This window comes from Carassius auratus, chromosome 30 (assembly GCF_003368295.1).
Source record: "Carassius auratus strain Wakin chromosome 30, ASM336829v1, whole genome shotgun sequence".
NCBI lineage: Eukaryota > Metazoa > Chordata > Actinopteri > Cypriniformes > Cyprinidae > Carassius > Carassius auratus.
In genome coordinates this window covers 27,287,286-27,310,230 of record NC_039272.1, presented here as the reverse complement: position 1 = coordinate 27,310,230, position 22,945 = coordinate 27,287,286, and the positions used below count along the sequence as shown (strand labels likewise).

The following is a 22,945-nucleotide window of genomic DNA, read 5'->3' as shown; positions in this document are numbered from 1 at the left end:
TCTCCCTTATATCTAATATGACCACGCCCCCGCGCTGAACGCTCTATTCAGATTCAAACTGAAGTGCGCGGATTGGATATGCCCACACAGAAGAAAAAGCAGCCAGATTGTTCAAGTTTTTTATTTTACTGTTTGCTTCGCGATTAGAGGAATAAGACATAATTCACCCCAAAAAGATGCTAACGCATTGTTTACCTTGAAGTTGTGTGCGGAACAACCAATCAAAACTGACTATGTCAGTTGACCAATCAGAACACAGTATGCTACCGAAAGGTGGGGTTTAAGGAAACTGAATCTATTGAACAGCTTCGCGCGAACCGTTTGGGGATCTCTGAGAACTGAGGTAATTTTAAAATGATATTTTGACAAAATGACAATATTTTTTAACCTTGGATGGATTTAAACCTGTTGTACAGGACTTATAAACAGTGATAGGAAGCTTAGAATTTTCATCTTACTGGCTCTTTAAGGGTACAGCGTTCATTGTCCTGTTGCTAACTGAGCTTTAGTCACCACTCAATACCTCCTATAAAAGATGGAATACGCCACTTGTGCTGACAGTGAATTGGACTCAGGTCTCCGAATTCTACCTCTGAAGAACCAGTGCTCACGACAGAGACCACTACACCAATTACATGAAATTAATTTTCAGATCTTTATATTGGTCAGCAGAGTTTTATTGTATAACATGTTATTATGTTTATACAGGTGCTGGTCATATAAATAGAATATTATCAAAAAGTTGATTTCACTAATTCCTCTCAAAAAGTGAAACTTGTATATTGTATTCATTCATTACACACAGACTGATATATTTCATATGACTGATTTATTTATTTCAGTTTTGATGATTATAACTGACAACTGAACTGAAAATCCCAAATTCAGTATCTCAGAAAATTAAAATATTACTTATTAGAATATTTTTAGAAATCTAGGCCAGCTGAAAAGTATGAACATGAAACATGAGCATGTACAGCACTCAATACTTAGTTGGAGCTCCTTTTGCCTGAATTACTGCAGCAATGCGGCGTGGCATGGAGTCGATGATAGGGGCCTTCAGCTCTTCAGCTCACATCTTTTGAATGGATTAATGAAATAAATCAATTTTTGATGATATTCTAATTCTATGACCAGCACCTGTATAGTTGCTTTAACATTATTGTACATGGTCTGTACTGTATATATATATACTGTATTTTTATGTGAATGTACAATGTTACATTAAATATATTTAAAAAAATATATGTGTGCCAAAACTAAGGACTTGCAACTTGTCCTGTGCTAATGCTCTGAATAACTTCAAAAACAAGATAGCGAGTTGTACATGTGCAAACACTGTTCAATTACACAATATGAAAAAGACTGCAGTTGATAAGCTGGAAGTAAAACTCTTTAATGTAAATTTTATGTCAGGGAAAATCTTTTTTATACCCATATGTTAAACAGACGCACACAATCACACAAACCAATATCATAAATAAGTCACTTCTTATTAATATTAGTTCTGCAGCTAACAAGTGCTGTATATAATTATTTATACTGTACCCACTTATAATAAAATATTAAAAAATAATAATCTTCAGAAGCTTAAATTGTACTGAATTTGAAGGAGACAGCAGTCACTGTTAATAAAGTTGCTGTGCTCTTCAGTCAGTAAGGGCCTCTTAGAAAACCTATTAAACATCTTAGTATATGCCACACAACAATTTGTATGAAGAGGTTACTGTAGGACTGTATACACTGGTTCAAACAAAATACTGTTAAAAAATAATGAAACTATGCATTTTACACAAGCCTTCCGATAATACTAGATAACTTTTTTGACTTGATTTACTATGTCATTACATCTTTTGTTGCCACAAACTCTGTCTAGGCACTTTTAACATACACTGTGCTCCAACACAGTTCATCTTGGGTCCGTTCTTCGTACCTCGCTCGCTTGTATGTGAAAGATTCCAGATCTAGTAATCGTGATAAGGGATCTCTGCTAATTTGGTTATTCAAACGAATATGCGGGTTTGATTAAAATATCTGGATTAAGTTGTCTAAGATTAGTGCGCGTTCTCGTGTTCCCCGAAAAGGACAGATGTATGGATTTAAAGCTGATGGAACGGTAACGGCGAACTGACGTTAACTACCTTAGCCAAAGAGCGCAAAAATCACTAAGCAAAACCAACAACCGAGAGGACGGTGAAACATCCAATCATTTAAATTAGCGTAATAAAAAATGTAATTTTAACAGGCAATAGAAAGCGTGTTTTTGGCATGAAAAGTCAATTTATTGTCAGAAGAAGAGTTTTTAGTATTTATGATGCCAGTAAGTCATAAACCTAGATTTACCAGGCAAAATATACTCGCCTTTTAATCTGTCGAGGAGTAATTTAGCGACTAAGGCAAATTAGCTGTACTCCCATAGTAGACCGTTACAATGTATACGTCGCGCATGATCGCACGTTCTTTGCCGTTGCAGTCCCTAATTAAGACACCAGACGAAAAAAAAAAAAAAAAAAAAACTAAACCAGCCAAGAGAACAAAACTACATAAATGTAATAATAATTACATTAATTATAATTTTACTATTGTAATTATTTATATTCATGATTTCTAGTATGTGTACAGGCTTTACATATTTAAGTGTTGTAACTGGCATTTTACTAAATTTGATCTTTGAAGCAGATTTGTTACGTGACAGCGTTAAAGTTTCTCAAGGGTCAAACCCCAAATTAATGCACGTTTCAGATTAACTGTACAGCATGTGTGTAAGACTCCAATGCCTTTATAAAGTAAATATTTAATCGCGAATACATTTTTCAACGAGTAAAGCTGGCTGTATCTATAGTGTTACAGATGATGACTACACAACATTATAATATTTATTGTATTCATTTTGTGATTTTCTATTAAAAAAGTAGGGTAGGGTACTCTTCTAATAAAGTAGCAGTGGCTGGGACAGATTTTGAGTATCAGTTCTGCTTAAAAAGATGGGATCTAACCGTTTCCATGAAGAAGCCTGTACCAGAGCAGGTTTAAGTTTAAGTTTAAGTTTGCTGTGACAGCAACTCCGGGATGAGTTTTGAAGAACCAAACAATCCAAGATCATGCCAAATCATCAACAATCAAATCCAGTTATTGACGTACGAAAAACGGGTCTCTGTAGTGTTATAATACACACATACTAAATGTAATTTTTTTTTTTTTTTTTTACTTTAAATAGAAATGATGGAAAAGACCAGGTAGAGTGGGTGAATCTCTAGGTACCCCAAAATCAATTTCTAGCATTATTTTCATCACAATTAAGCAACTCCTATTCCACTTTAATGTGAATAGGTAAAATTAAATAAAAGGCAGAATGTTTTATTTTTGTTTGTTTTTTACATTATAGCAATAATGAGAGTTTGAAGGAAAATATATTTAAAAGTCAAAAGAAAAATCTAAACCATCTTAAAATATGCATTATCGTCTTTATGCAAAATATGTTATATAGTTTTTGGGGTAATTATTATTATTATTTTTTATTATTCACAGTAATAATGGTTTGTTTTAGTTAGATGGACTGAAAAGAGAAACAAAATAGCATAAAACAACATCTTTCCTCAAGAATGTAAACACAAAGTTACATGCAAAAGAAAACAAATGCAAAACTAATTTAAAAAAGTGACCTCAACAAAAGCACCTTCATTCAATACACCGCATCTCTCAGCACAATAAAGATCTATCCAAAACTTTACATTTTCATCCATATGAATATCATATGACAGGTAGCATATTCACAGCAGTAGAAAATGTTTCCAGAAGCCTACAATCACACAGCAATGGACGCAAGAGAAAACACTTCAAAAGGAGTGACAGCTGTTACAGTATCATACATGATGCTGTGCTCTCCAGACAACATCACTGTTCTTGGCATTATGGGTACACGTGTATCACTCAGCTGCAGAGAGATCATCGTCCTCGGCGTAAGTGCTCCTATAGCTGCCGTTGAGATAAGCTTGAGGAGATCTGTCAACGCTACCCACAGAACCCAACCCATCGATTTCACTGTCATACTCCTGGTGGTCCGCCTGCTCATAGCCCCTTTCCATCTGAAAAATAAAAAAACAAAAATCAGGAAAGGGCACATGGGTAAATCTGACTGAAAACATCCAATGTCCCCAACACTTACGCTAAAGTTGCAATAAAGGTTGCGCAATGTCAAGGCTTCTAGACATCTGTCTGAATATAATCTTAACCACAATCCATGACACAAGTAACAAGTTAAAGTAATCAAACATCAAATTTGTTTTGCCAGTAACAGAGGTTTGCTGAATTGCACAAATGAAGAACCAATTATATTTCAGCAAAATGTGCTGTTTTTGTCAGAGGGATTCTCTGCGATAAGGTATGAGTGTTCAAAGTGAGTGTTGTCACCAGTAAACGTGCCACAGTGTAAAGCTTGTAAATGTTGACGCTTTAAGTGTCGCCAGTAGACGCCCACAGGTAATCTTAGATCAGGTCAGAAAGAAGTTCACACTTCGTCAGAAAGATGTAAGATTTGGGGGAAATAAAAAAGCTTTACTGTCAAAGCAGTCACATTGATGGTTATCAGAGGTAGACTGAAAGTTGATCTTTGAGAGGATCACCTGTTGCTCATCTATAAAAACTAGAGCAGCCTCACGTTGTGCAAATTATTTAAACTAAACACGCACAGTGAGTATTTTGAGATGCACGGGGAGCAATGAGTACCTGAATATAGAGTTATAGAGTTTCCGTGTATCACTTCAGCATTTAAAAAAAATAGCAATACAACATAATAATATCAATGTAAACTGGTTATTAATCCAGCAAGCCGAATACATAAGAAATTAACACTGGTCAGAAGAAGACTTATTGACACCAGCTGTTCTCCCATAACCAAACCCACAATCTGATTAGCGGCACACTGCTGTAACCATCAGTCCCCCAGAGATAAACTGTACCTGGTAATAGCGTAGTTTCAAGAAAACCTCAATTTGAATAAAGTAACCACACTTACATGGCACCATTAACATTATAAGTCACAGAGTATTTGTGTTGGTGGTAATTTACGTAACCTTAAACCAAAATTACTGCACCAAACGACCGATACAAATTCATTTCGCTCGTGTTTCATAAATGAAACTGAATGTGTAAATGTAAATGAGATCGGTGTTTGAAATATAAATTGGACAAACCAGTGATGGTCTAGATTTATGTTCATAATCCCTGCTTCTCCTCCTGGACATTGAGCTCTCTGTCCTTTCCCTGCTACTGTCCCGTCCTTTATCCCTCTTTTTATCTTTCTTGCCTCTGAAAATATATAGAAGAGATTAAGTTTTTAATGATCAGTCTGATCAAACAATAACGTCAGACACAAATTGTCTAACACAGTAAACCTTTTAGACGGAGATGGTGACCTGGCTCTCCGCCTTGGTGACCTGGATCGAGAGCTGCTTCTTTTCTTGTGGCCTCTGCGAGATAAAGGAGAAAAAATGATCTTTATCTAAACACACAAGCTAACTTCTAAAAAACCTAGTGCTGCAAAAATGACAAATAACTCTCAATAATACTGTAATGTTGAACAGCTACATTCAATGGTGAAATATTAGGGGAAAAAACTTCATAGAGACATTAGTAATATTGGTATCAGTGATATATACCTTAAGTCATAAAAAATAATATGTCATTTAAACTAATATTATAGAATGGTTAGTTCCATTCCTCGATTCTGATTGGTCAGCAGCTGTGTTGTATTATGACCGCTTCACCCAACAGATCTGTGTATCACTGAGCAACGCCCTTAGCAACATAAACAACCAATAAAATAGTATTAAAACTGGTTCGTGTATTATGTATTTCAGCAGAATTAACTTTGCTATTTATTTAATCAGGTATGAGTGACCCCTGCTGGCATAATGTTGCATCTTTCATCTTTAATTTTGCGACCCCGACCTTCCCCGTCTAATGATGTTCTCAATAATGCGGATCGTTTTTTTATTAGACTGATTTTTTTCTTTTTTTCTTTTATTTTATTAAAAAAGTAAAAAATAAATAAATAAATAAAGTACCCACTCCCTAGTAAAAAAAAATCCTTTCAACTAAATGTATTAATTGATATAAATATTTTTATAAGACTCATTTTACAGAATATCTTGGAAAAAAATTATTAATGGTGGCAACTCTAAGACAATTTTATTGTTTACTAATTTTGGTCACTTCATGATTCCCACATTTTTTTTTTTACATCTTCTACACTGTTTTACTACATCTTTTTATATACAAATATTTTTTGTTACATTTTTGAGGGGGGATAAGCAACTATCTCTTTTAACTGATACTGATAAGTGTTTTTTCTTATTTCATTAACTTTTTCATTGTCAAACATCACTTTTGTTTGTTTGTTTTATTTCTATATTCTTCTTCTTTTTTGCATTGTAGGCGATATTTTAAGTGTGCAAACTTTGTTTCATGTTTAATACAGACAATTTCTTCTGACCTGCTTATGCTGCGGGAACGACTAGAGCCACTGTAGCGTTTAGGAGGCGTCCTTCCCTTTTTGTCCCGTGGCCTCTTTTCTTCCCAGTCACCTTCTTTCCTTACTTTGCTGTCCTTGTCCTTCCTTCGGTCCCTGTGTATAAAAAAACAACACCAGTCTAAAAGATCCTTCCTTGTCCTGTCAGACAAAAACAGAATATAAGTGTAAAGAGTGGTGTGGTGGTGCAGGTTAACCTAGAATAAGATCGACTCTGGCTGTGTTTCCTTTCTCGGGAACGTGAGCGCCTCTTATGGGACCCACGGGAGTCATTCACCTTCTGCTGTGACTTCTGGTGTCCCCTTTAAACATCATTGAAAAAAAAAGAAGGTATTTTTCCATTACTACAGTGAACATTTCTAGATACTAACATTAAAAATAAAGTGAAGTTTATGTCCAACCTCATTTAACAAGCAAAGGTTAATTTTTTTTAAACAGGGTTTCTGTGGAAATGTAAAAATGTAATTTAAAACTTGTTTAAACACACCCCCACATGTCTACATCATGATGTGGGAGGATTTGCAATAACGCAGCCCAAGTGTTCAAACAAAGAAAGCAGGCGTGACACCGTCATTGTGAAAGCCAAAATACTATGTTTGGCCTTCCAAAAGAGGACAGAACTAGAAATCAGTGGTTAAGTTGTATTTACAAAACTGTTCCAGAACAGTTCAACCCGCATTTTTAGATGAGTGAAAGGTATTTTACTCACAGTCTATAAGTACGTTTACATATGTAAAGGATTTGCCACTATGATTCAAACACAAGTTTTTTACGCAGTGGTTCTCAATTCCAGTCCTCACACCCTGCTGCTCTGCAAATTTTGTATGTTTCTCTTATCGCTTTAGACGTTTGTTATATTCGAACGTAAGTGGCCTGTGAAGTGGACATCACAGGATATTCTGCTATGATTCCAATACAAAGCAAATATATATGTTCCATTCAAAGTGCATTGAAGTGTGCGACTGGGATTGAGAATCGCTGGTGTAGAGTAGCGCTTGTTCTTTTTAGCCACATCATATGACCCCTTTAATTAAACAGGCTGGGGCACTCTTTCAATGAGGACTTATATCATCAAAACGGGGTAACATTTTTTGTTTCAATGTGTATTGAAATGGATTAATGTACCAATTTATCATTGCATCCAAATTAGAAGTTGGTGCAAAGTGCCAAAAAAAATAAAAATAAATTGTATAATAGGGTTATTTTATTAATAAACAAGCTGAAATACACCAAGACTCTTATAATGAAATGTCTATGCTTAACTACTTCCAGATGCTCATTCAAATTCCCATTAAGGAAATAAAAATATAATTACATACATTGTCAGTAGCATGTTTTTATTGATGCATCTTGTATAACTACTGTAACTAATTACTTATTCAAAAGGTTAGCTTGAGAGTACATTACCTACTTAACTGTGAGTAGCCTGTAGCTTAGCAAGCTCTTAAGCTAGCATGAGTTAACATGGAAACCAGGTTTAAAGATGTGTGTGATTTACCTGTGCCTGGATCTGGATCGCTTTTTTCGTGAGTGTGATGGGGAGCGGGAGTGAGATCTGGACCTTCTGGAACGTCTAGATCTACTGGATGAACTAATTTCATTTTCTGGAAGAAACAATCAAAACTCTCAATTAAAAAAAAAAATATATATTTTTTTTTTTTTAAAGCCTCAGTCTGTTTGTGTGTGTTCAGGCTAGAGAGGACATACCTGGTTCGATAACAGCAGCAATGGTTGACTGAGCCTCTCTGACTTTCTTCATCACGTCCTCCAGCTCTTTGGCCGCAGCTTGAGGTGTGAGCTCTGGAGGCTTCACTATGGCATTATTGGAGTGGTTAATCCTGAAAAAAAAGTTGATTAATAACTATTAAAATGCATAATGCTAGCACATAAAAAAGATAAAAGCACATAAAAAACATGGCTCTGAAAATCTTGTATTAAAGAAAGCCTGTAAATTATTGTGTGTATTTAAAGGGTTCAGAAGAGTCATTTTCTCAAAAAAAGAACACTCACTTTAGTGGTCTGTCGCCAAACATGACTCCGTTAAATGTAAGCGCTCGTGTCACCGATTCCTGATCAGAAAACTCCACAAAAGCAAAACGTGTAGGCTGGGTTTCATCTCCTGCCATTCTAACAAATTTAACATCTCCAACTTGCTTGAAGAACGTGAGGAGCTGTTCTGCTGTGGTGCTCTACAGGACATTGACAAAACAAGTACAATGTGTGCTTGAAAGACAAGAGCGAATCTGGTGTCATTTTTATGCCCATTTTAATTACATTCAGTTTTCTACGCATTTGTCATTTAGTGGCAATAGCAATTATGTTGGGGTGACTTGGACCTTCATTCTTGAGCCTTCAATGACACCTTGATCATTTCAGCTTAATACATACTGCGTTATAATGTACTACAAATACACTGTGCTGCAAATAGTATCTGCCACTAAATATTAATTTCTTACACTATCTGCACTTGCAAATAGCCTCCAAATTAATTAAATTCATTTTCACATACCTGTGAATTCAAATTGCCGACATACACCGTCCTTCTGATCTCATCAATTTTAGAGGGATCTACATTTCCCATGAGCGGAGGCTGTGAAGCAATTGCATTCAGAGCCGCCACAGATGTGTCCAAACTAGACTTCAGGACCCCCAGATTAGCTAAAGGAAGACCACGCTGTCGGCCAACAAATATGAGACTTTAGTGACAACTAATAATTCTAAATAATGCAGTAAATTAGTAGCATGCAGCTGATGTTGTAAGGGGATATTTTTTCATTATTCAGTAAGGGCTGGAATACACTACACAAAAAAATTTACAACACAAAATGAAAAACTTGTCATTATACACTACCAGACTTTCAAGTCATTGCTGACCCAACAAATTCATGCAGAAACAAGTGCCATATAGGAGACACACGAGACATAAAAATGATATGCGACCCTGGACCACAAAACCAGTCATAAGGGTGAGTTTTTTTAAATTGACATTATACATCATATGAATAAATAAGCTTTCCACTTATGTATGGTTTTTTTGGCTAGGATATTTGTCCAAGAATATATGGCCAACTATTTAAAAATCTGGAATCTGAGGGTACAGCAATACTCCACCCCAAAATGAAAATTTTGTCATTAATCACTTACCCCATGTTGTTTCAAACATGTAAAAGCTTTGTTAGTCTTAGGAACACAATTTAAGATATTTTGGATGAAAACTGTGAGGCTTGTGACTGTCCTATTGACTGCCAAGTAAATTACACTGTCAAGGTCCAGAAAAGTATGAAAACCATCGTCAGAATAGTCCATCTGCCATCAGTGGATCAACCATAATGTAATGAAGCCACAAGAATACATTTTGTATGCAAAGAAAAAAGAATAACAACTTTATACAATTCGTCTCTTCTGTGTCTCTCCACGTCAGCGTGGAGAATATTAGAATATGAGCTGAACCCAGGCAGCGTACGCTTTTCTGTGTCAGCAGCGCCACACAGATGCGCTGTTTTCTTGCAAATCAAAGCGTAAATACACACAGACGATGTATCCTTGTGGCACCGCTGAAATAGAAGAGTGTACACTTCTTGCGTGCAGCTCATATTCTCCAAAATGGCGCTACGATGATTCAGAGAGACACAGAGACAAATTGTTGAATAAAGTCGTATTACAAAATACAAAACGTTTTGCCGTCGCTTCATAACGTTACAGTTGAAATCAATGATGGCAGATGGACTATTTTGATGATATCTTTTATACTTTTCTGTATCTTGACACTGTAATTTACTTGGCAGTCATTTGGGACAGTCACAAGCCTACAGGTTTTCATCCACAACATCTTACACAACTGTTCCGAAGAGGAACAAAGCTTTTACGCGTAAAACAGCTTTTATTGGGGTAAGTGATTAATGGCAAGATTTTATAATCCTTTAAGTCCTTAGCGATGCATATTACTTATCAAAAATTATGTTTTGATATATTTACAGTAGGAAATTGACAAAATATTTTCATGGAACATGATCTTTACTTAATATCCTAATATGATTTTTGGTATTTAAGAAAAATCTATAATTTTGATCCATACAATGTAATGATGGCTACTGCTTCAAATATAGGCCCTACCTGTGCTACATATGATTTTTTAAACATTCTGCAACTGGATGGATTCACAATCTAACCTAAAACACATGTTGCACATCACACATTACTGTACATAACTTCCTGTGAAAAGTGTCAACTTCGACTGCCCAAAATCTGCAAACATGCTGTCTTTTGCTAACTACCTCCAAACTGCAAATCTGGGAAAAAACAGTGTAGTGTATTCCAGCTTTAAGTTGCGAGATTGTGTTTTTACATTCTGTAGTGTAGCAGGGCTTGGAATGGGCAGAAGTCCTCCTCCGCTCATCAGGCTGGCCACTGGCGTGGCGGGGGCCAAAAGCGAGAGCGCCTTTGCCTCTTCAGGGATTTTTCCTAAATAACAAGAGGACCGGCATTAGAGAGGCCAATGGAGATGTCTCCAGCTGCTTCACCTATGACCCAAGATTCAGACGAGAGTCCTCCAATAGCCTAGCACTCTAACACCCAACCTAAGCATCTCCAACCCTGACCATGAACAATCTGAACTAGCATTTCTACTCTTTTTACTATCAACAGAAGAAATACTGTAAACAAGATGACTTTTGCACAAAAACAGAGAAAAGAACATTGTGATTTGTTCTTTTCTCTCTCAAAAAAAAAAAAAAAAAAAAAACAGAACAAAATATAGAGAATGAGTTAACACTTTGTGGTATGGGTCACCTGTACTGGAAACATATTGGTCATGAACCATACGATATCAAGCATGGGCGCTTTTCTCCCTGGGGCGATCGTGTCACAGTGTTGGAAAGGGTGTGCAACACAAGACAACCGTTCATGTTGGCTGCATCACACTAATAGCACATAGAACATCAGATACAGAAAAGAAGAACATTTTAAGTGTCTTTTGAGAAATCCCCCCTCAAACTGTCTCCCCTAAAAATTTTGCCTTCACAATAAGGTTAACAACAAATCAATTTTTCAAATACGTTTCAGCCAATGTAGGTATAACATACAGTATATACTCATGCTTTGTGCTTACAGTGACTACAGTATTCATGGGTAAACTGACTGTTGGTTGATATATCTGGGCTTTTGGGTTAAGTGAACAACTGATTAAAACCCTCAAATGTGACTTTCAACCTTTTCAGTACTACTCTAAAGACAATGCTCCCCAAAACCATGCAACGGAGTTAAACGTGCAGTCTTATGAGCCTTTTTAAAAGAACGATTTTATTTCTTGTTGTTTCAGTGAATTGAACAAAAGTGCTTTGCAAAAATAAGCAATTCTAAACACTCTTTACTAACAAATCTGTCATTTTACTGAATTATAGATCCTAAAATAAATGTAAAAAAATATATATATATTATTATTAAATTGTAATTTATTATTATTAAAGTGTTTCCCTGAGTCTTCACATACCACACTGATTACAAATATATACACACACATTTTAATTTTTACTGATTATTACATAAAAACACTTAACAAGATAAGAAACATTGCATTAATGCTATTATTATAAAGAATTAAATCCAAATTTTTTATGTTATGTTTAAAAAATAAATATTAAAACTTGCTTTAAAGGGTTAGTTCACCCAGATAACAAATTTATGTAATTAATAACTTACCCTCATGTTGTTTCAAACCCGTAAAACCTCAGTTTATCTTTGGAACACAGTTTAAGATATTTTAGAATTTAGTCCGAGAGCTCTCAGTCCCTCCATTGAAGCTGTGTGTACGGTATACTTTCCATGTCCAGAAAGGTAAGAAAAACATCATCAAAGTAGTCCATGTGACATCAGAGGGTCCGTTGGAATTTTTTGATGCATCGAAAATACATTTTGGTCCAAAAATAGCAAAAACGACAACTTTATTCAGCATTGTCTTCTCTTCCGTGTCTTTTGTTAGAGAGAGTTCAAAACAAAGCAGCTGGATATCTGGTTTGCGAACTAATCATTCAGTTCGCCAAATCGAACTGAATCGTTTTAAACGGTTCGCATCTCTAATACGCATTAATCCACATATGACTTAAGCTGTTAACTTTTTTTTAATGTGGCTGACACTCCCTCTGAGTTCAAACAAACTAATATCCCGGAGTAATTCATGTACTCAAACAGTACACTGACTGAACTGCTGTGAAGAAAGAACTGAAGATGAACACAGAGTCGAGCCAGATAATGAACAACAGACTGACTCGTTGTCACATGGACAACTTTGATGATGTTTTTCTTACCTTTCTAAACATGGACAGCATACCGTTCACACAGCTTCAATGGAGGGACTGAGAGCTCTCGGACTAAATCTAAAATATCTTAAACTGTGTTCCAAAGATAAACGGAGGTTTTACGGGTTTGAAACAACATGAGGGCAAGTTATTAATTACATAAATTTGCTATCTGGGTGAACTAACCCTTTAATAGCATGTCTGTAAAATTACAATGCTATAATTTACATATATATATATATATATATATATATATATATATATATATATATATATATATATATATATATATATATATATATATATATATATATATATATATATATATATTTTAAACTATTAGGCTTAGAAACATAAAGCTCCACACAATTAAATGAACACAGTGCTGCACTTCACACCAAAACCCATAGCACATTTGTTCATTTAATTAAATGTTAACTTACTTTTATATTCACACTTAGCCATATTGCAATGTCAATTTTATTGATATATCATGCAACCATAGAAAATATGCATTTAAAAAAAAAAAAAATACTGCAAAAGAACCTGTTTTAGCTTACAAACTGTTACTTACAAAGTTTTGGTAACTGAAAAACTGATACTGACACTGAAAGTCCTGATCTCAATCCAACATTGAACAAGCAACTATATTTAAGCATCAAACGACTATAGACAACTTAATACTGTACTGTTCTCAAAATGTAGCAGTCATTGCAACTAAACTTTTCAAAGATTTTTTAAATTAAATGATATAAATAACTAACAAAATAATAATTAAGAGCATTTGAGAATATTTTCTAACACATTTAGTTTAGAGCTTTGAGAAAAACAATTATTTCAGTACTTATAATTCAGTAAAAACAGAAAATTGGTGAAGAGTCTGAATACTTTTGAGAGGCATTGTGTGCTTCTATTAAATAATGAAGGAATATATTATTTTTCTCAGTAAAACCCTGAGCAGATCGGTGGAGAGGAGCGAGAGAGCGAGAGAGAGAGAGAGAGAGAGAGAGAGAGAGAGAGAGAGGAGGAAATCTTAATGCATTAGATATCAGGAAGAGCTGCCCTTCTACCGTTCAAACTTCCCTCCAATACTGGGCGGCAAGTCAACCTGGACACCAAGGTATGCAACTGTGGGATTGGGGACGAGGGGACAAGGGGACAGGAAAACAAAAAAAAGAAAAACAATACAATGAATATGCAACTCTTCTAAGAGGCAAAAAAAAGGGACAACATGTGAGAGAAATAAAAAAAAATGAAATTAAAAGAAAAGAAAAGAAAAAGAGACAAGGTGTCCATCTTGGAAGGTTCAGCGGCTACGCTCCTGGTCACATTCCCCCCTTGAAGGCAGCGTGGGCCCCGGCGGGTATAGTGGCTTGGAAAACAAAGCCTTGAGTCAGGCTAGTGTAGTAGTGTAGCCTGGGTCACTCTAGTCATCTGATATGCACACATAATCAACACAGAAAAAACATACAGAAACCAAATTAATCAACGTAGTAAGCCATCCAGAACCAAGTCACGAGGACAAGCATTTTAGGCAAGAGGGAAGCTTAGATACCATGTTGTTCATGAATACGGATGTTTACACAAAAAAAAAAAAAGACAACGAAAAAAGAAAAAGAAAAAAAAATTCTAGAAGTTAGTCAGTGGTTGCACAGTAGACTTGAGAAGACCTCACCCTTTTACCTCTTACCCTTCGCCTTCATGCTCTGCTTGCAAATGCTTGTTTTATAATTTGACTTTCCTTTGTGTACAAAGGGTACAAAAACAAGGCTTGAAACTTTTTTTTAAACAGTCAAGTAATCTATTGTTTCCTGCTTAATGAAGGTGCTTAACCTTCAGAAATCTAAGGAAGCAAAACTACATTTTTACTGAATCTTAACATGCTATGTGGCACATGTCTGAAAGCAGTTTAAAACTAAACATGTATTTACTTATTTATTCTTGGGATACAGATTAACCAAACAAATTAAGCCAATAAAATATATTTAAAAAATATATATAAGTCCGAGTTACATCTTTATACTAAATCACTTCCAATCAACTTCCTATAAATTAAATCAAATGTATTTTATTGTTTTTAATACAAATAACTTCAGTAAAAGGATTGAACAACTGCGTTTGACTTATGCAATGAAAGTACCACAATGAAAAGCTGTTAAGGTCATTTCAAACTGAGCGCGTTGCGACTCACGACAAATGGTGCTTTCACACAAAGCACGAAACGACCGTTTGCCTTCTGGTAATTCACACCTACACGTTAGGTGGCACTGACCAGCAATGCATTTTTTCTTCATGTAGGTAGCGTATGTATCTCATATGGTTTACATTGATCGCTGCTTAATATACAGCATTAAATTAAGATAAATAACTTTTGCTTCTTCATTAGAAACACAAACTATCCATAATGCTTACAAGAATCCATCTGAAAATACAATTAAAATGAAGCTACGTTCAAAATGTATGTAATTAATAAAATTTTTGCTCAAATCTGACTTTAAAAGCATGTTCAAGTGCTTGTAATAACTTCCGAATGCTTGCCAACTCTCACAGATTTGGTGTGAGACACGCTTTCGGGTCCGTCTTATGCTTCATTCATAAAACGTAGTGCTTCAGTTAAAGCCAGAGCCATTTAAAAATATAGTTGCAACAAGCTTTGATCTCGCTGGCATTGCCGCACGGTCATGTGATTTATAGAGCTCTCCAAACAAATCAGCAGTTCAATACATCTGAATGGGTTTTAGTAGGATAGATCAAAGCTTAATTATACAGGCATTTGCAGCAATTTTTGGTAAACATTACAGCATATTATGCATAATTTTATTCTGTAGAGAGATAGAGAGAAAGCATTAATATTGTTTTCTTAACCTTCAGGTATTGCTTACCGTATTTTCAGCACTATAAGGCGCACTTAAAAGTCTTTAATTTTCTCAAAAAACGACAGTGTGCTTTATAATCCGGAGCGCCTTATATATATGGATCAAGGCGCTCTGTCAAAATGTTGACATTCCCTTTAGCACAGCTCCATCTAGTGGATGCATAACGCAAAGCCAGTCAAACGATTGACTGCAGTATCTTCTATTCTATGCGCCTCATAATTCAGTGCGCCCTTTATATGAAAACGGTTCTAAAATAGGCCATTCACTGAAGGTGCGCCTTATTGTGCGGAAAATACGGTACTTATAATGTGACCATACAGCTTAACTATTTTTCAGTTAAATATGTATTCTATATTTTAGTTCAAAAATATTTATTTAATATTTTGCGATTTTTTGGTACTAAATACTATTTGTGCAATAAATATGGTCCATTAATGACATATTTTTTTCTAATATTTCTTTTAGTTATATTACAATTACTGTAGTATGTAAGGTTAAAATAGAAAAAAAGGGTTTTAAAATCCAATGCAAAGAGGCATATTTTGCTGACTTGTGTACCTACATTATCCCAAATGTTTCAAAGAAAGTTTAAATCAAGATAAATAAGCAACTATGACTAGAGACACGGACCGTGTCCACAGTGTCATTGTGCTGCCTGCCAATGACGTCACACACCCTCGATTTTGTATACCCTTATATTTACAGTAATCACACTTTAATTTATATTGATATTGAGCTCTAACCTTCGCACTCGTGGAAGAAAACGTACGGTGCACTTCAGATTACATTTTTCAGTGGAGAATTAATAAAAATATTATTCCATATAAAGAACATGTGAGAATAAGTCTGTTCTTAAATACCAACGATTACAAGAACTCAGCATCCACACTTCTTTCTTGTGGGAAAAAAGTCCTCTACTTCTGTGTTTTTATAATCGTGCTCAATAAAGTCTTCTTTTAGCGCCAAACTTTGTGGAGCAGCATTTACTACACAGAGCCGTTGTTGGCTGACAAATTGCGCAAAACATATGTAAACTATGATCGTGGTTTTGTGCAGCTTGTCAGTGAACAACAGCATTGTGTAGTAAATGCTGCTCCATCTGAAAGCACATCTTAGATTTACCGCTGATTACAGAAATGGCTTTACTGACGAGATGCGCATTAATATCGTGCCGATATTTATCGTCCATCCCTACTGTTTTTACTGTATTTTAAATAAATAAATACTTTGGCCAGCCTAACCATGGAAAAACTCTTATAGTGTGTTCACACCAGATGCAAATGTAATCATTCACATGAGTAGATTACATACAAAGTCAAAGCAAAGGGGCAAACAGAGGCCAATCCGTGCTGGGTAATGCAAATGATGCGAAATGTTTGCCGCAAATGGATAAAATTCACTTCAATCACATCTTTCAACTTGAGCGGAAAATTAGCATGACGTGTTATTGCGCAAGTCAATCAGCAAAGAGCTTCTTGACACTTCCAGTTGAATTAGACAATAGAAGAGATAATTACTGTAGCTGTCTGTTATTACATAGATCTGGAGCATAGAAAACAATTAGAATCAGTTGTAGTTGTATTTTATTAGAATGGCTATAGAGATGCTGCTATCAATAATAGAAATTATAGTAATATCAGTGGATATATACAGTATTAAAATGTAACACACACAATAATACAGGATCCTAACCTTATTCATCCTCCTCTGGATCGTGCAGTGAACACAGACATGTCGGTGTTTGGCTTTTCATTGTATTTGGGACTTTTTGACAACAGGTACAAAACAGCGATTGTAGTTATCTTCATAATGGTTGATCGCGCTGTTCAAGACACATTAAACATCCAGCGAGAAATCTAGAGCGAATGACGCGATGTTCATATTCACTTTCTGTCTGTTGTGAACACACCATTACAGAACCCAAGCTTTTGAATATGTCAATTGATTTTTAATAACGTTTTTGTTAACTAATAAATGGATCACTGATTCATATAATTCATTTTTAAGTGACACTCCTAGTCTTCCATACGCATTACTTTTTTTAATGGCACTTTTCCACTGCATGGCTGCATGTTATGACTCGGTACAGTTCACTTTTGGGGGTTTTCCACTGGGTACAGTATCTGGTACTGTAGTACCACTTCGGTTGAGGTTCCGAGTGAATCGTAATGTTATCAAAACGTCACGTGCAAACTCTGCTAATCACTGATTGGCCAGAGAGAATCGTCACTACCTGCGTCACTGAACTTGCGACACAAACACAAAAGACACACAATCGCCAGATTTAAATCAGCTAAGCCAACGAAGGATTGAAAGGATCTGTTTTGAACGAGCAGTCTTTTTGTTGTCTGTTGCAGAAGTACAGGCATTCTTCTCATTGATAGCAGAGGAGCGGATCCAGCGAGAGCTTGATAGGTCATCATGGAATGGAAAAGTTTTTTTTAGAAGTCGCAGCAGTAGAGGCGGCGCAACTATAAGCTGCAGTGGAGCACAAGCCATGCCAAGCCGAGTCGTACCACGCAATGGAAAAGCACCATCATTTTCTGAATTCAAAAGGCAAAAAACATTTATGTATATAAACGAATGACTCTGCAGCAATAATCCCCTGAGTTTAGCAAAACACTAAACACGTGTTCACACAGTACTGGTGCTGTTACATAACACAGAGTATGATCTTAATCACCTCCATCAGTTCCACATCCTCCAGCTCAACTGATAAACAAGAGAGCTAGTGTCAATCCACCCACCTCCACTGAACTCACAAAATAAATCAGAGCTGATAGAAGTGATACCTTAGCATACAGACTCATGGTTATCATACATAACTGGGACAAAAAAAAACCACACAATATAATGCAAAGAAGTCAATTATGTTTTGTTCTACTCAATAGTGTGATTTGAAGTTAGATAGTCAGTGTCTCTGTTTAATCAAGCACACAAATGTAACACATGCAAATGTACTAACCTTCAGCACAGGGCACAACAATCAAAGCTCTGTCAATAAACACAGTGTTGGTTAAATGTTGTGCCACACCAACACTGGAAGGCTCGCGATACTTTATGTAACAAACTTTGGATGAAAAGGTAAGAGGTGCATTGCTGAAAGAGAAAAACAAGGATTTAATTATTTTTGCATACTGTAGATGTAATACATTACATAGGACTGTAGTTTTTTCTGGTCAATTATCAAAAAGGAAGATATGAACTTTGTAAAGAGTCTGTAAGGCTGTGGTTTAGCTGCTGTGCTGTCCAAAGAAGCTAAGCGGTTCTTAAAGGGATAGTCCACCCAAAAATGATAATGCTGTCATCATTTACTCAATCTCATGTCATTCCAAACCTGAATGACTTGGGAATCTTCTGCGGAACAACACACACACAAAGATATTTTGAATAATCCCTTTTGTATCTCTTTTGTATCCCCTTTATATTTTAGACCAGGGGTCTCCAACCTTTTTGTGAGTGAGGGCTCCCTGAAGGGATAAAATAGTCTTGAGGGCTACTTGTTTGATATAGGCACACGCGCGCACGCGCGCACACACACACACACACACAAAGTTTTGAAAAATACAACAACAAACAGTAATATTGTTAAATATTATGACAAATGAATTTATAATTACCGTATATACCCGAATATAAGACAAGTTTTTTTGTCCTAAAAATAGGCTGGAAAATGGGGGGTCATCTTATATTCGCGATATAAACAAAATCACGGGGAGAAAGGGAGACAGAACAACGGCATAAATATGAAATAGCGACTGAATGATTTCGGCTATACTTGCATGTAAAATTAGAAAAGCAACATAATATCTGTGTTCAACTAAATTAAAATGCTGCTCCTCTGCCACGCGAGATGCCGAGAGAACAAGAGAGGTGCGTGCACGAGACGCAGAGCGAGAGAGAGACAGAGACAGTGTTGCCAGATTGGAAATGTCCAAGTATCGTTCTAGAAGTTCAAAATTATCGTACACGAGTCAAAAGAGTTATCTATTCTAAACCAACAACATTTTGACACGACCTGCAAATTACCACAACAGATAACAAGGCATATTGTTGGACGGAAGCAGTGAGACAAAATACTATCCCAGTGACTGTCTGCGTCGCAGTGCACATTAAAACATGTTAAAATGATTTTTAACACTTGCTTTGTCACGTCCAGTGAAGAAGGAATTTAGCTGTTTCTGCGTGGTGCAGTTAAATCCACATCTGAGCGGCTGTCATCGGAATCCTGCGTGTTGCCAGATGTTGAAGGGGTTCTTGCTGTCATGGACCGCAACTAGTGCTCGTTGGATTTAGAGCAGAGCACTCTCCTGTATTCTTAACACACCCTCAGGTGTACACGAACGCATTTAGAGTGTCTGTAATGAGCTGATTTCGTGTATGAGTAAACAAGTCCTATGACTGCAACATTTAAATTTTCATAAAATTCTGAAATTCTCGTACATTACAGGATTTTTTTCATTATTGATCGTACATTGTACATAGGTAAAAACTATTGTACAAATATGATAATTATCGTACGTCTGGCAAAGCTGGACAGAGACAGAGAGGTGCGCGCGCACGCGAGACGAAGAGCGAGCGAGAGGTGCGCGCACGAGACGCAGAGAGAGAGAGAGAGAGAGACGTGCAGATTCTAAATATTTTTAATTATTGAATTATTTTAATATGTTCTAATGGTATATGAAATGTCACCAATAGTTATCTTCTCATTTTACGCCATTATCATAAAAAAAAAAAAAAAATGAAAGATTACAATTCAGGATATTTATAGAACGTGCTCGGCGGGCGACTCAGACACTCCACCATGTTGGAGACTGTTTTAGACCATACAATGGAAATAAATAGGAACCCCATATTTTGGTTTTCAACATTCTTCAAAATTCTTTCACAGATGAAGATAAAACAGCTTTGGATTAATATCTATATCTGTCTATAAATTGTGACAGAAGTTAAATTTTTTGGTGGACCTCTTATAAAATTGGAAATCTTTTAAAATGTTGTGTATATGAGTGGATGATCATTTAGTAATTATAACATTTAAAATCACAGAAATGTATTTTTTATTTTATTATTATTATTATTCAGAAGTCTGCAATCAGGCTTTCAGAGAATTTAAACAATAATGATCTATAAAAGCATGCATAGAGTGCAACAGTTTTGATTTTACAAACTGAAACAGTTATTATTTTTTATGTTTATTGTAAAATATGCAGACAAATATTTTTTGAAAGAGTAAGGAAACTGACTTAATGTAATTTGCTTTAGGAGAGTCAGCGGAGCTAAAGTGTTCTTGAATTTTGTTGTTCTCTGATTGGTGGAGACTTATTTGCAGAATAAAAGAGTGCAGCAGTCGGGTTCCAGAATTTAAAAATCCATTCATTTTCAAGTTATTTTCAACAATAGCTGATAAACCTTTAAAGACAGGTCTGCTGTTAGCTCAGAGGTTGTTTATCGATCATATCTGATTTTTTTGAACCCATCTGTTTGCATTAATTGCAAATTACTTTTAAGAGACTGAAAAAGTTGGTGGGCACTAATGCACTCTATGGGTAATGTAGATGTGCAACGCGTTATGGTAGTACAATAAGTTCTATAAGATATATCACATATCAAATAGCACATAAACAAGTATGAGGGTTCACACGTCATGCCATTATTGTCAAGGCCTTTGATGTGATGTGTGTGTGTATGTATGTTGTTGTCCATGCACTTCTCACAGTGTATGGATGCATGGAGTTTTTTGATGTGCATGTGTGGTGTATGTTATTGGCTGTGTGTTTGAAGTGTATGATGTTTTATGGTGTGTTTATAGCAATGTTATATGTTGTGTTTAATATGTGTGGATGTCGTTTGTAGTTTGAATATTTGTGTAATTATGTATATAATCTATGCGCGTGTATGCGTGATGCTGATGCTGTGTTGTCATCACTATTAAGTGGTCAGCTATGTTTGTTTGAGATGTGTGTGTCCGAAATAACTTATATGATTTGTTGTGATTTTTTCAGGCGTATGTGTGTGTGTGTGTGTGTATGTTGTTGTCACTCACTCTGGCGGGTATAGTCGCAGCTCCTCAATGTCCCCCAAGAAGCCAAACAGAGTTCTCATTTGATCACTGCTCACCCCCGACGACAGGTTAGTGATTTGAATCACGTTCGTCCCGGGCATCCCGTTCATTTCTACACGGAGATTCAACACTCTAAAATACAGTGATGGCCCAGAGTGGTCAGCTATCGGCTAGGCACTGCTGACCTGCAAGAGAACTGGTTAGCAGGGAGCGCTGCAGACAGCAGTCAGAGGATGAGCGCTGCTTACACAACAGCGCCGCCCGCTGGTCTGGAGGTTTACACTGTTGAACCACTGATCTGTAATTGAGAATATATACAGTGTAATATGTACACACACACACACACACACACATATATATATATATATATATATATATATATATATATATATATATATATATATAGTGTATAAACATATCCTACAGTTTGAATTGGCAGGCAGGATTTAGCCAATATTATCAATTTACCTTTGATTTATTTTTGAAACAATGATCTGTTAAACATTATATCATGTTCGTTGTTGCTATTAAAGATATTCTAAAGTTCTATTTGTATATCTTAATGAAGAACACAAACTATTTCATATTTATAATTGGAGTCAGTAGGTCTACACTTTAGGCAGAAAAAAAAGGAAAATATACTGGTAATTTTCTGCCTGGACATCCTTTCATTTTACAGGCATTACTGATAACCCTCAATATGAAAAACTCAGTATTAACACAATCAAATTTTTGAAATGTATTTCATCATTTATAAGCTGGCTTTCCTGATATATTATTATATCAGTGACCATATATTTATATTGAATTTACTCAAGGTGATGGCTATTTTATTTTATTTTGTTATTTTTTTGAGTACTTGCTTGGCTAAAATGATTACCTTGCTAATTAAAAACAGTTCATGGTGCAAGGTGCTGAAACTATAGAGGCAACAGTCAAATGCAGGAGTCTTCAGACATTCCGTAAGAACTTGTTCCTGTGTGAAATGTCTTTGCACACCTGTATAGAAAGCAACAAAATCATGCTAGTTCTTATTTATTAGATATTAGATACCGTACTTGCACTAGTACCAATAGTGTCTAGTATTTAATGATATTCTTCTCGTTAAGAAAAAAATATATATCTAGGAGACTACACTCTCTATACAGACATATTCTAGGAGACCTCTCTCTACACTGGAGAA

The 22,945-nt window shown here is 35.7% G+C and overlaps 1 protein-coding gene across 3 annotated transcripts; it reads right to left on the bottom strand.

Moving 5' to 3' along the window:
* Window positions 1-1,371: 1,371 nt before the first annotated feature.
* On the bottom strand, window positions 1,372-21,996 carry srek1 (splicing regulatory glutamine/lysine-rich protein 1). Of its 3 annotated transcripts, XM_026212514.1 has the most exons (13): window positions 18,664-18,797; window positions 13,893-14,256; window positions 11,318-11,448; window positions 10,875-10,990; window positions 9,039-9,203; window positions 8,540-8,718; window positions 8,237-8,367; window positions 8,028-8,133; window positions 6,727-6,831; window positions 6,494-6,625; window positions 5,394-5,468; window positions 5,193-5,307; window positions 1,372-4,085 (listed from the first exon to the last, which is right to left on the bottom strand). In XM_026212514.1, exons 3-13 carry the CDS (start codon window positions 11,346-11,348, stop codon window positions 3,927-3,929), a joined length of 1,314 nt encoding a protein of 437 aa, XP_026068299.1. In that variant the 5' UTR covers window positions 11,349-11,448; window positions 13,893-14,256; window positions 18,664-18,797; the 3' UTR covers window positions 1,372-3,926. The 3 variants fall into 3 exon arrangements, with proteins under 3 accessions (XP_026068299.1, XP_026068297.1, XP_026068298.1); XM_026212512.1 differs by lacking the exons at window positions 11,318-11,448; window positions 13,893-14,256 and adding an exon at window positions 21,745-21,996; XM_026212513.1 differs by lacking the exons at window positions 11,318-11,448; window positions 13,893-14,256 and adding an exon at window positions 21,745-21,996 and having other exon boundaries at window positions 5,415-5,468.
* Window positions 21,997-22,945: the final 949 nt, after the last annotated feature.

Coding starts and splice junctions, on each gene's coding strand:
- srek1 (XM_026212512.1), bottom strand. CDS start 21,872: ATGAACGGGATGCCCGGGACGAACGTGATTCAAATCACTAACCTGTCG. Junction 8,134..8,236: donor TGCTGCTGTTATCGAACCAG/GTATGTCCTCTC, acceptor TGTTTCTTCCAG/AAAATGAAATTAGTTCATCC. Junction 6,832..8,027: donor CGATCCAGATCCAGGCACAG/GTAAATCACACA, acceptor TGATGTTTAAAG/GGGACACCAGAAGTCACAGC.